Raw genomic sequence first — 13,884 nt, forward strand, 5'->3', positions numbered from 1 at the left:
AGTTGGAAAGTACATTAAAGGCAGTAGTATTGCTGCATGTTTTATTGTTCTGTGATCAGAAAGACACATTAATAGACACTAACAGACAAGTAGTATTTATTTTTGCATGCTTGCAATTTGTCACAAAAATGATACATGTTGCCTTGTAACTTGCTCACCATTTTGGTAAATATGTGGTAATTCTGTAGCATATCATGTTCCTTATCTGAATCTAAATCATTTTCCACTCAGGGAAAGGTGAGGCAGGAAGTAATTATTTGCCAGTAAAAGTTACCTTAAAGATATAAATATATAACCTTTATGAGGCCAAAGAATGGTTTCAAAAACAAATGAGGATCTGGAATGATCATTCATGACTACTAATAGCAAAACATAGTCCCAAATGGGCAAAAGTATTCACAGGAGTTGCAATCAATTAGTATAGATTACAGAGTGAACTTCACCCCATGCCTATGAGTTGTCCTGTTTGCACCAGCCAAATCTAGGACATTTGTGACTAGAAGTAAGAATAGGCAGGGCCTGATTTCCTGGATCGGATGTTGGAGTTCAGACATGTGACTGATTTGCGTCTGTGCTTTGTGACTAAAGTCACACAATCTCAACCAAAGCTGTCCGGTAAAAAGGTTTGCTTTCAGTTTTACTGAATTTCTTTCAAAGAAGGACTCTAAAAATGCCAAGTATATTAGTTAAAGGGATGGTACAGTTTGTAGTTGTGCAGTGTGGTACAGTTTTCCACATACCCCATCAGCCTAGACATGTTCCGTGTCCTCTATGTGATTCTTTTGAAATTTAGCTACAGCGCTAACGTAAGGCTAACGTAAGGCTAACATTGTGCAAACTGCATGCCTAAATGATCACACATTCACCTTAAAAGACGTTATTTAAGTAAGAAGTTCATATTAAAAATTGGATACCCAAATCAGTCTGAAACAATTTCATGATCTGAATCACTTCTAACTTATCATACAATACTGTACAAATCCCCTTAACTTAGATATATGGGCCACATAGGCCTTGTAGATCCAGCGCAAAACTAAAAAAGCAAACTTTGGACACCAAACATGGCAGCTGAGGTAAGGAGAAAATTGTTTAAATGTGATATTTGTCAAGAACATCATTTTAAATTGGGAGTTGGAAATCTACTGGTCATTCAGATTGAACAGACTGTATGAGCTATTATGTAGTGCATACTATGCTGCTTTATGGTTGCCTTTCATGAAACTTTTCTCGTTTATTCCTCTCTGCTACTAACTACAAGTACTACTATAGTCTAGAGTTTTACACACGGACTCATCTTTTCTCTGCTCCTGGTTTGTCTTGGCAGCCCAGCCAGTATTTGCCTATAGATCTTGGGTATGGTGGAATGACGCGGTCAACTCGCTTAGTCTTCAAATCTACCCTGTAGTACTGATCTGCAAATAAAGAAAAAGGACAAACAGTGATGTTGTATGTAATTTTCACAGTGAAAAGAAAGTCAAATACTTGATAAAGGAGATAATCTAGTATTCAGGATCCAGTACCTCCTTTAAAAAAGTAGACACTCTGTAAAGGTTGCCTCCTACGCAATATGTCAAAGACCACATCTGTGGAGGGGCTGTATCTGTAGTCATAATCGTAGTCATACTGCCGTCGATAGCCATTCCGTCGCCTGTCTTGGTCTCTCCAGCGCTCCTGTCCAAACCTCTGAGCAAACTCCTGCCCAATGCTGATACCCCTCTCTGCTACAGTGTCCCAGTATGGAGATCGGTTCTGCCTGCGTCTGGAGCCCCACTGCTGGTCCCATTGTTGATCCCATTGTTGGCCCCCTTGTTGACCCCACTGCTGGCTCCACTGCTGACCCCACTGCTGGTCATCATCCTGGCGCCTCCTACTGGGGCGTTGTAAATGTCTAGGAGATACATATAGCCTTCCAGCCAGCACAGCATCCACTGGGGATTTGATACCAATCCAGTCCTTATCAATGAAATGATGGCTGCTATGATGACTTGGAACTGTAAAAAAGCAAGTACAAAGTATTAGGATTTGTTACTGAAGCTTTATCTGCTGTTTTATACGCATTTGTCAATGATGGTGATATTCATGCACAAATTAGCCGTCATTTTGCAATATATATATATATATTTTGCCCCTGGTGGAAGGGAGGCTGCATTGCCATAATGGTATAAAGAGAAGACACCAAGAGTTGCACTCAATGACCTGACAAAACCTATGGATGAAATATTGTTGTCTTCTTTTTATTAAATACAGGAAATACATCATGAGGACTGTGACACAGTGATGCAGTTTTGTGCCCTTACATCCACTGAAGAGTTGGCTGAAGTGCTCTGCCCAGCGGTCATAGTATAGGTCTGTGTATCGGCTGAAGAGAGCAGAGGGGGAACTCCTGTACAGCTGAATGCATTCCTCATGGGACGGCTGGTGTTTAAACTCATACTGATAATACCGGTCACCTTGTGGGTGATGTTTCAACAGAGCAGAGCAAAATGGAATAGTCATTATAATGAATTTGGGAAGTAGATACTTGAAAAAATGCATCATTAGATGCATCATTATCACAAAACGTATATTTTCATGATAAGGTCTAACCTTTAAAAAAGTAAACCTTCTCTTTGCCATGGTGGCTGTGAGCAGGGATGGCAAAGGCAGCATCCAAGTGATCTGGTATTTTTTCAAACCCCACAGAGATATCCCTCGGAAAATCTTCATCCAGGACTCCATTGTCGAACCTCCAGTACTTGTCACCCTGGGAAGTAATATGTATTTTTCTGTTGCTACAGATCAGTATATCACTTGTTTTATTATCTATACTGAAATATTTTAAAAATGCTGATTCTATGACTAAGCTGACACCTTGAAGATGTATGTCTTTCCTTGGCAGTTTATGCGTGTGAACGCTGCATCTATAGGACCTTTGATTCCCCAAATGTCTTCAATGAGCTTTGGGTAACCTGGCAACACTGACTTTTCATCCAGCTCAAAGAAATACTTTCCTGTTGACACAAAATCCATAAAACATTCAAAGTCACTCACATGCTTGTATATGAAATGAAAGCTGAATTCTCTCTTAACAATAAAGGTTCCTAAATGGTTCTTGGCTTATAAGATTGATATAGAACCTTTGCACAATGGAGAGATTCCCTAAACAAAAAGGTTCTTTCATCAGAAAGACATTATTAAAACAAAACAAAACAAAACAAAACAAAAAGCATAGTTCAACTGAAGGAGCTCTAAAACAGGTGGAAAGAATTCTTGGAGCTCTAAAACAGGTGGAAAGAATTCTTTAGAGAACCAAAAGTGATTCTTCTACGGCTTTGCTGCTTATTTTTAAGAGTGTACAACAACAGCAGCAACAACAACTGCAGTACTATAAAAAAGAAAGTGCTGCGTTCGACTCACCCCTGAAGGCATAGATTAAGCCATTTTTGAGCTGCATGAAAGAATCAAATGGTCTTCCACTGCACACCTCAGCATCAGGGTCAGGGGTTGGTATGACTGTAGCGGACAGAGTGAGTTTTTGAGTAGGAGAAGGACGTAGAGGCACTGGACTCCTGCTCTCAGTGCTGAGTGTAGGTGTCACTGCTGTGCTGTTCTCCTCGTCCTCAGGAAAAGCTGGGAAGGTGTCTCCACGAGCTATGGGCGCACAGAAATAACAGTTCCCCAGGCACTCACTCCATACAGTCATCTTGATTACTTTACCTTTCTTTCATCCACTAAACTGAGGTAATAGGCTATTCATTAAGACAGAGACTTGTGCTTATGAGCTATTCCCTTATAGCTCATAAACACAAAAATAAAAAAGGCTTAGGTACCTTGTGACTGCAGAAAGATGAGAAAATTCAATAATTATTCAACTCTTACCTCTAATGCGGCAGACAGACTCATAATCACTGCAGCAGCTCTGGTAGTATGTGCACATAGAGTCACACTGGCACCTTTTTGTTGCATTAAAGCCATTCTCACACCGCTCAATACAAGACTCTAGCAAACAGAAGACATACCAAGAGTGAACATTAATAATAATGTAATAACACAAATAAGCCCATATTAGCATCGTGAACTTTTTTAGCCATTAATCAAGACTTATCCGGTATTACTCAATTACTAAATTAAATTGTTTGGTAAATAGAATACACCTAAGTTATGTACATGCATTTAAGTCATGATCACTTACAACTTGGTGGAAGACCATTTTCTTAGCTCCTAAACTGAGACTATTAATTTATCATAATAATATTTCATAGCTGTCAAAAATAAAGACATGCATGTCTAAATTAGCAACTTTACAGCAGATGTCAACAACATTCTTAAGTTTTAATGTAAGTTAATGTGAAGAGACTTTAGTCCAAGTAAATGTAAAGAGACATTAGTCCAAGCCCATTTTTGAGCATTTCTATTGGACCAATCATCATGAAGTGTTCACACAGTGTAAAGAACAGCTGCTCTGCTCAGTTGATATAAAAAATAAAAAATAGAAAAAAATGGAGACACTTTTTTTTGGACACCAACGATATGCAAGATCTATAGATGTTTTAAATCTAGGTTGAAAGTATATTAGTTTAGCCTAGCAAATTTTCTTGGTTTATACTTTTATTTTCATTTAGAACTACATTTATTATGCAGTTATAAAAGTAAGCAATTGAAGAATGGGTCTACATACAGGACCTACAATATTAAGGGCTTTTAAACAAGTCACAACAAACCAAAATTGGAACAGGCATTTGGAGCTTTCAGTTCACTGCCAAACCAGTGTTTAAATAAGGACAACCTACTTTGCTCATGCACCACATAGACCAAGACTGGAAACATGGTTATATGTCTGACCACATAAAGAAAAACAGCCATTTTGTGAAGGTCCTTACCCTCTGCAGCCCGGCCAGTGGCTAGCAGTGCTAGCAGCAGGACAAGCTCCGGCGTCATGTCTGTGAGAGAGAGTTGAAGGGAGCTCTGAGGAACTGCTGGGCGATTAGGCCTGCTGAACAGTGGACTCTGATGTCACTCACCCTGTCTTGTTTACTTGAACTTGTTTGCAACATTTTCTCTCGTTCAACAGAAGTAATCATTAAACTGAGATAGACAGACACATAGAATTCAACAACAACTCCACTTTTTTCATTTGCAGACTACATTGTGAAGTTCATCATATTAAAAATATAGTCTGAATTGCAGAAACAGGCTATTTCATTAGGCCTGTTATTATGAAATTCTAAGAAGTGTGAAATTGGTATTTTATTTGTTTGTACCACATAATGGAGGAGAACTGATGGCACACAGAAAAAATGCCTCCAGGCCAAATGAAAATTCAGCCGTAATGAGCTCACTGCTAACTGATTAGCCAGCTATCACACTTTTGGCTGTATTAATGGAGGCCTGTCAGTTCTTTTACACTGATGTAGTGCCAAATGTAGTGTGCAGAGGTGGGTACAGTAGACTAAACTCATATTAAAGAAAAGTAGTGTGATATGTGCAACATAATGACTCAAGTAAAGATACTTTTGCAAAAACAACCTGATTAAAAGTTCAAAAGTAGCAGTTTAAAAAACTACCAAAGTTCTGAGTATCTTACAGAACAACAGTGAAACTTGGGAATACATCCAGCATCTATCAGTATAGGAACTGAAGTTTGTTAGGCTTTATTCTTCTCTTTCTGGAATCATTTTGGTCTAAAATAAAATGATAAATCTCTGAAATCAGAGGTCTGACCAACTGCAAAGCAGTACAGATGCTGTCAGCAATGTAACACAAATGGAAGTAAACACAAAAAAGGAATTAGTACTCCTCACTCAGCATGTTAGCAGAATAAAAAACAAATGAAAGGCATTTCTTTGCTTTAGAAAGCAAAGAATTTTTGGCCTACACAACAAACAGTTTGTGTGGCTGCCACAAATGTTCCTATGGGTAATGTATGGGATAAAAGAAACTATAAAATTTTAATTTTCACTGTTTTATACAAGTTCACTGTAGACATTAAAAATGACTGCAAAAATCACTGGATTGTATTGAAATGCATCTCTCTTCAGTTAATAGAAAGCTGACAAAATTGCTGAGACTGTGCTAGAAAGTGAAACTGAGACATACGCGTTGGTGGACTGATACTGAAATATTGATACATATGATACTTTTTGAGAAACAATCCTATCATCAAAGCATTAATATCAAATGCTCTTTTATCATTAACTCTGATAACTATTTCCTATTAATGGATGGTGTTTTTGATGATAAAGTGGAGAACAATGATTTTGACCAATAACTGTTGGATGGAATTACATTCCCGTCTGCTGTCTTTTTAAAAAAGAAATAAAGTGACACATCTTTTGGAATTCTGTTATTTTATTACGGTATATTGTTGCTGTCATTTCAAAGTCTCAACAGACAATGGAAATCCAAAAAGACCACATAACCTGTAGTTACATGAAGTCAAGAATATTTCCCCATCTGCTTTAAACTTCCTGTATTGTTTTCAATACAAACTGCAATATGTATATTTTTAAGTCCTAATATGGTTAATAAAGCTAAAAAAAAGATCACAATTTTCAGTGTTCCTCTTTCATGGGCACAAACCTCTTTCAAAAGTATCTGTATTACTGCTGGCATGTGTATCAGATCGAGAGGCCAGTCAGCAGTGTCGCCCATTACTTAAACAGCGAGTTGCTGAGCTGCTTTATCGCCACGTGTCCACTAGAGGGCGACTCCACTTTACAGCTTCACTGCTGCTGTTGTCTGTGTGCAGCCTGTCGCTGAGGATGCTCGGAGGATGCAGAGAGGGAAGCAGCAGAGGAAACAAAGCAGAGCCTTGACTTTATTTTGAACAAGAAACCTGACACTTACCGAGAAATAAAGGAGAGCTAAGGCGGACTTTCTCCAAACGGCGACAAAGAGCTGCTTTGTGGCTGGAAGGCAGACAGTAGGAGGAAAACAGCGGTCTTTGTTCGCATAAACATAAACACGGTCCGTTAGAGGCAGCCTGCTGTAGGTTGTTTTAGATTAACTCGTGCTATGCTAGGTTTTGTGTGTCATTCTGTTGGATTATAGGCCAACTATAGCTGCATTTTTTTAAATGAGCTTTTGTTAACTTGGTTATTCCACATACAGTCGAACTCCACAGGCCTCTGAGGAGGAATCAGTGGGAGTCTTCGAGCGGCTCCAGCCTGCTAAAATTAGCCTAGCCAAGGTCCTGAAGTAAGTAAGTGGTCATTCGTTTGTTTTCCGTCAGTGATTTAACCGGGTGATGCAAGATGGAGAAAGCCACTGTCACTGCTGAATAACACTGCTCTGCTGTCAACCTGCCGCCCCCATCACCCAGGAACACACAGGTTTTAACCACACACCACATCAGAGGTTGCCCTTCATTTGCAGCTGAACGCAAACAGCACAGCTACTGATTCTCACCCAGCTGCCCACTTTTGTTTCTCTGATGAGAAGCGTTTGGTAGATGTTCTTGTTTTTCGTCGTTTGTTTCAGTAAAGTCTGCCGACTCTTCTCCATGTTCAGCTCAGAGAGACTCACTGTCCCCGACTATGTCAGCCGGCTGCAACCCCGCAGGGCGGGCTCCGAGCCCAAGGCTGTTTCTCCAGGTGTCCAGGCCGAGGTCCAGGGTGTCCTGGACGACTCTCTGCCGGCCCTGCGGGCTGCAATGAGAACCCTGAGGTCTGCCAAAGATACAGGGGAGCTGGGGGAGACCCGCAGAGCCATTGCTGAAACTTTTCAGCTCGTGGAAGAGGCCTGGGTTTTGCCCACAGTTGGGCGACAAGTAGCAGAAGAAATCTGCAACAGAATACGGCTGGATGGAGGGCTGGAGCTGCTCTTGCAGCTGCTGCAGACGCCTGCTGTGGAAATCAAATACGAGTCAGCCAAGCTGCTCGAGCAGATACTCATATCAGAAAACAGGTAGGCCACAGGTTCACCTCTTTGGATTTAAGAAAGTGATGCGATGAATTCACTTGATTCAAATGTGGGCATCATTTCCAGATTAATAAAATAAACGATACATGTCAAAATGTTTATTGGCACCTGCTCATCTCCTGACATCAAGGCTATTAATAGGGGTTTGCTGCAGTAACAAACACTACTTTTCTGGGAGACTACACTGCATGTTGGAACATTACTGAGATGATTTGATTGCATTCAGCCACAAGACCTTTAGTGAGGTCATTTACTTATGTTGGATGCTGGGTCATAGATGCCAGTGCACGGATGCTGAGACACAGATGCCAATCATCCCAAAGGTATTCATTGGTGCTCCATTTCTCCTGAAAACACAGTACAACTGCTTAATACCCATCTAGACAGTGCTTGGCATTGGGCATGGTGACCTTAGATCCATGTTCGGCTGCTCCAGAGAGGCCCTTTTAATTGGGAGTACTTTTCAGTGGAGATTATAAAATGGTGAATGACACATTTTGGAACTTGAACAATGTTTACATATTACTTCAAGCTTCTTTATTACAAAAATGCAAGGGAAATTCAGTTTCGCCATGATGTGGACAATTTAAAATGGCTGAATTCTCTAATTAGAAGGGGTATCTGGATACGTTTGGACAAGGCATATATTTTATTAATGTGGAAATTATGTGCTCTTTACAATCAAGAAAATGCAGTGCTTTGATATTTTCAGGGCATGTGCTGTTTTGCTGATACACCGTACGTGTTGTTATATGGAAGATGTACTGGCTGTGTATTTAATGCTGTCAAACTGAGAATTTCACATTTCCACTTTTGTAGAGACTATGTGGCACGTATGGGCCTTGGGGTGATCCTGAACCTGACCCGTGAGCTGGAGGATGCCCAGCTGGCACGTAGCATTTCGGGCATCCTGGAACACATGTTCAAACACACGGAGGAGACTTCCACCCAACTTATCAGCAATGGAGCACTGGACGCCCTGCTGTTCTGGTGCCGGGGCACGGACCCCACCGTCCTGCGCCACTGCGCCGTGGCATTGGCCAACTGTGCCATGTATGGTGGCCATTGCTGTCAGCGGCTGATGATCGAGAAGCAGGCAGCCGAGTGGCTCTTCCCACTGGCCTTCTCCAAAGAGGACGAGCTGATCCGCTTCTGTGCCTGTCTGGCCGTGGCTGTGCTGGCCGCTAACAGGGAGGTGGAAAAAGAAGTGGTGAAGTCTGGCACGCTGGAGCTGGTCGAACCCTTCATCGCCTCACTCGACCCTGATGAATTTGCACGCAGCCTGCAGGACAGTGCGGACAGCGTGCAGGGTCGAACCGCTGCTGACCTGCAGCACCTCCTGCCCCTGCTAGACGGTACAAGACTGGAGGGGAATTGCATCGCTGCTTTCTACCTCTGTGTGGAAACCAGCATCAAATCACGTCAGCGTAACACCAAGGTGAGACCGAGTTCGTAGTTGAGGACGTACGGTAATCATGAACATGTACATTAATGCTACAGAACAAGGGTGAGGAAGCAAATGACATGAAGCTTGAAGGCATTTTCACAATATATATTATACATCACAATATTTACTTTTTTAGATGTTTGCAAATGAGTTAGAATAGATAAAATACACCAGCAAAATAGCAGCACCATTAAAAAAAGCTGTGAAAAACTATCAATCAATCATTTTGTAATTCACTGCAAGAAAGAAGGAGCAAGAGGGAAGAAAGGGTTAAAAAAATGGTCAAAATAAATTCATCCACACAGCAAAAAGAAACCAAATTGTCTTGCAAAAGGGCCAATTAACCTGAGCTGAGATGTCAAAATGTATTAGCCAAATGTGCGAAGAATTACAATGGAAATCAAACAAATTCAAGAGCAAACAAATTCACACCTGGTCACAGTCTCAGTGATGTGACATATCAGAAGTGTCTAAAGCCTCATTATAAGCCAGAATAGAGTGTAATATTTAAGAAAGAACTGGAGGAAATAAATAAAACAATTAGTAAAAATAACAGAATAAAACAAAATAATGCCATAATGTGTACTGTTTCATACTATGCACTTTTAGAAATACTTACAATATTCATGGTATACCATGATATGCTCAGAAAAATGTATTATCATATAAGTCATATATTACAACATAACATCATTATATTGCCCACTCATACCACTAAGATAACCATTTTTAAAGACTATGTTATACATATATAAATTATTTTTTGCTCTAAAATAGTTACATTGGTAAAAACGTTTGTGTCTTTTTCCCCAGATATTCCAGGAGATTGGGGCTGTGCAGAGTCTAAAGAGAATTGTCATGTACTCAAGTAATGCTACCACACTCTCTCTGGCGAAGAGGGCCCTGACCATGATGGGTGAGGATGTTCCACGCCGCATACTGTCCTCTGTGCCCAACTGGAAAACTGGGGAGGTGCAGAGGTGGCTGCAGCAGATTGGCTTCAGTGCCTTTTGTGATCGGTTCCAGGTTTGTGAATGGTAGCTTGGGTTTACTGTTCAGTGTAGATGGGTGCAGAATATGCACTTAGGATAAGCACCTGCTACATCTACTAATAATAATTGCAATGGCATTCTTTGATTAGATTATGTAAATCTGTCCTGGGATAAATAGTATCGAAACCTGGCAATACGATAAGGTTTTGGTCATTTCCATTATGGCACATTTTGCAATGCAACAGTGCTTTTACTCCAGATGACTGTAAATGTTTTTGCACATGTTTCTGTCAGGAGCTGCAGGTGGATGGAGACCTTCTACTCAACATCTCAGAAGAAGATCTGATTCATGACCTGGGCATGACCTCCGGGCTCACCCGCAAAAGGTTGGTGTTATGCAGTCACCTCAACCGAAAGTAATGTTCCAGTTTGGAATACAGGCCAGTTTTCATGCTAACATGAATTGTTCATTGATATGTCCCTATAGGTTGGTTTTCTGTTGTCTATTAAAATAAATATTTCTGGCTGATTTTTATGTCATATCTAATGCAATGTCCTCTGTTCTGTTTATTCTTTTTACTATGGGGAATCCAGGTTTCTGCGAGACCTGCGGGTGCTGAAGACCTATGCCAATTACTCCATGTGTGACCCCAATAACCTAGCTGATTGGCTGGCAGATATCGACCCCCGTTTCCGTCAGTATACTTATGGCATGGTGCAGTCTGGTGTGGACCGCAACAACATCCTGCAGATAACAGATCAGCAGCTGCAGTTGGACTGCCGTATGGAGAACGGAATCCATCGAGCGCAGATCCTTGCGGCTGCACGCCGGCCTGCCAGGCCCTGCCTGACCGACTCACAGCCTGCAGGCCCAGACGTGTTCATCAGCTATCGCCGCACCACTGGCTCTCAACTTGCCAGGTCAGAGCTGAGACCAGCTATTATATTTTACCATTAATAGTGTAACTAAAATGTGGAATTTACTCAGTGATATCCAAACTACATCTTTATCTGATATCAACATGGAGGATAAAATGTTATTATTAAGGCTAATGGTGATTGTAATTTGTCTTCCCATAAAGCAGTCTGGTTTGTACACTTTATGAACACTAATCATCTATGACTAAATACAGTCTTGGCAGTCTAACAAAAATGAAAGTGTGAATATATGAATGCTTCAGTGAAAAGGAAAGCATGCTTTGATTCTCTTTCTCTTCAGTCTGCTGAAGGTGCACTTGCAGGTGCGTGGCTTCAGCGTCTTCATCGATGTAGAAAAGCTAGAGGCGGGCAAGTTCGAGGAGAAGCTGATAAGCAGCGTGCAGCGAGCGCGTAACTTCATCCTGGTCTTGTCAGCCAATGCTCTGGACAAATGCATGGGTGACACAGCCATGAAAGACTGGGTGCATAAGGTTAGATGTGGAAATGCCCTGTTTAACCTGCCTTAACAAAGAACTTGCCATTTTACACAGACCTATTTTATGTATACCCATTCAGAATGCAACCACTCAGTCTCAGATCAAAGCAGCAGCCGACACCTTTAATCAGAATACATTCAGTAATCCAGAGATGTGAAGCATATGATTCTGTGTTGTCTGTCATCTGCAGGAGATTGTCACTGCTCTCAGTGGGAAGAAGAACATCGTTCCCGTCACTGACAACTTTGTATGGCCTGATCCCAGCTCTCTGCCTGAGGACATGCGTACCATTCTTACATTTAATGGCATCAAGTGAGTCAGTGTTCACAAACAGTATGACTATTATAATAAGCAGAATGTGGTTTTGCTTTCATACTGCTCCCACTTGTTGTCTCAGTCCTTCATAATAGGTACTTGACTACTGTAATCCATGTACTTACCCAATAAATGTTTTTAACAACAGATAAAATTGTTAAGATACACTAATTGGGCGTGCTTATCAATAATATTGACCTAATTACCCCTCCACTGCTACAGATGGTCCCACGAGTATCAGGAAGCTACTATAGAAAAGATTCTGCGCTTCCTAAAAGGACATCCTGGTCAGGAGCAGCTGGACAGCTCCAAGAGCCACAAGGAACCACAGAGCAATCCTGCTAAGAGTCACTAATGCTGAGCTGTCTCACTGATTGCATGCAAACCATCGAATATGAATAATTTATTCAGAATGAACAGATAATGTGTTATAAACAGATATGAATAACAGTATGAATAGGTGGTGCACTATTTCTTTTCATTTCTTTATTATTATTATTTTTTAGCATTAGCCTTATTAATCCCCAAAATAATCCCATGGTTCTCTACTGAAATGGGCCAAAATTCAGAAAGTCTGCAAAGTAGCAAAATACACATCACATTATTTAAAAGGGAACAGCAGCCTTTCAGTATGTGTTGCAGGCTTCATGCACATACTGCTGTCTGGTTGAGTGAGCTACTCACTTCACAGATTTATGACTAGAGCATAGCTTCAGTTTTACATTTGTAAGTTAAAACGTCTAATTTTGAATTCCCAGCAGGGCGACGTACAGCCTATACAGAACAGCCACAATGTGTAGGTCACCATATCCCTACTGCAGTCTGAACAAAAACAGTCTTAGCAGATGAGTGATTAATACTAATGTAAAGAAATACTGCCACAGTGGACCATGCCTACTTCTGGTCCAAATCTCAGTACATAAACTGATAAACTAATGCAAACACAAATCTATAGCATACTACAAACCTTTGACAGACCAGTTCCTTTAAATGTGCAAGAATGAAGTGAAATGAGCCTAATTCATAAGAGAAATAAAGGGAGCTACAAGGACTTTGGAGCTACAGATGGTAAAATGCAGTCAGTGAAGATGAGTCTACTGTAATCCTTTAGTCCTTAACATGTAACTACTGTGTCTCTTTGCCATGTGTGAAGAAATCGCTGCCTGTCACTCAGGAATATCCCTGTATTACTAACCACAGGAGATGAATTTTACTTTTAATATCATGTAACATTATTTTTTTGCTTAGTCTAAAATCTGTATGCTTGTTCATGATGTCATATTCATGTAGTGTATGGCTGCAGATGGCAGCTGTAGATGCTGGCCTTCTTTAATGGTACCTTGTAATGATTCTCCCAGATATAAAGGTCATCATTGGTAGACTTGAGAATCAGGGTTGTCCTGACATGTAGAAATGGCTCTGGATGTGTTCTGATTATTTCTGGTGTAATTCTATAGTTTCAAACATGAAACTAGCAGAGTTCCATATACTTTCTGTTGTATGACTTTAGATTTGAGCTGACTTGACATTTTCGCAAGAAGAGTAGAGTGGAAAGTGGGAAAAAACATCTAGAGGCTCTTACACGGGTAGCTATGCATAACATCTCTTAACCACATAACCTCATAACCATACTGATGCTTGGTTTGCATCATCTGCAATACAGATAACTAATTACGGCTACTTGCCTCTGAACCAGCTTCGAAGTCTTTATACAGGAGAATCTGGAACTTTGTGTAACTTGGAATGACTGACATTTCAAACAAGATGCAGTATTGGGAAACACTAGGGATGGCAAACTACAGCTCAGCCTGTTTGC

The 13,884-nt window shown here is 40.7% G+C and overlaps 2 protein-coding genes across 2 annotated transcripts; one reads left to right on the forward strand and one right to left on the reverse strand.

Annotated features, from left to right (window-relative positions):
* Positions 1-27: 27 nt before the first annotated feature.
* vtna (vitronectin a) lies at positions 28-5,008 on the reverse strand. The gene is made up of 8 exons (XM_036563858.1): positions 4,860-5,008; positions 3,859-3,978; positions 3,397-3,630; positions 2,851-2,990; positions 2,587-2,743; positions 2,298-2,450; positions 1,521-1,991; positions 28-1,412 (listed from the first exon to the last, which is right to left on the reverse strand). Exons 1-8 carry the CDS (start codon positions 4,915-4,917, stop codon positions 1,291-1,293), a joined length of 1,455 nt encoding a protein of 484 aa, XP_036419751.1. The 5' UTR covers positions 4,918-5,008; the 3' UTR covers positions 28-1,290.
* A 1,730-nt stretch (positions 5,009-6,738) lies between these two features.
* On the forward strand, positions 6,739-13,047 carry sarm1 (sterile alpha and TIR motif containing 1). Its single transcript, XM_036563861.1, has 8 exons — positions 6,739-7,884; positions 8,719-9,337; positions 10,160-10,372; positions 10,633-10,724; positions 10,933-11,259; positions 11,558-11,747; positions 11,944-12,065; positions 12,291-13,047. The coding sequence occupies exons 1-8, from the start codon at positions 7,430-7,432 to the stop codon at positions 12,421-12,423; spliced, it is 2,151 nt and encodes a 716-aa protein (XP_036419754.1). The 5' UTR covers positions 6,739-7,429; the 3' UTR covers positions 12,424-13,047.
* The last annotated feature ends 837 nt before the right edge of the window (positions 13,048-13,884 follow it).

Source organism: Colossoma macropomum, unplaced genomic scaffold (assembly GCF_904425465.1).
Source record: "Colossoma macropomum unplaced genomic scaffold, Colossoma_macropomum, whole genome shotgun sequence".
Lineage (NCBI taxonomy): Eukaryota > Metazoa > Chordata > Actinopteri > Characiformes > Serrasalmidae > Colossoma > Colossoma macropomum.

Bases quoted from the DNA above. Each gene is read 5' to 3' on its own strand.
- sarm1 (XM_036563861.1), top strand. From the start codon at position 7,430: ATGTTCTTGTTTTTCGTCGTTTGTTTCAGTAAAGTCTGCCGACTCTTC. The intron at 11,748-11,943 runs GTTAGATGTGGA...TGTCATCTGCAG, and splicing joins TGAAAGACTGGGTGCATAAG to GAGATTGTCACTGCTCTCAG. The intron at 12,066-12,290 runs GTGAGTCAGTGT...CCACTGCTACAG, and splicing joins CTTACATTTAATGGCATCAA to ATGGTCCCACGAGTATCAGG.
- vtna (XM_036563858.1), bottom strand. From the start codon at position 4,917: ATGACGCCGGAGCTTGTCCTGCTGCTAGCACTGCTAGCCACTGGCCGG. The intron at 3,631-3,858 runs GTAAGAGTTGAA...GTGCGCCCATAG, and splicing joins GTCTGTCTGCCGCATTAGAG to CTCGTGGAGACACCTTCCCA. The intron at 2,744-2,850 runs GTGTCAGCTTAG...ATTACTTCCCAG, and splicing joins GAAAGACATACATCTTCAAG to GGTGACAAGTACTGGAGGTT.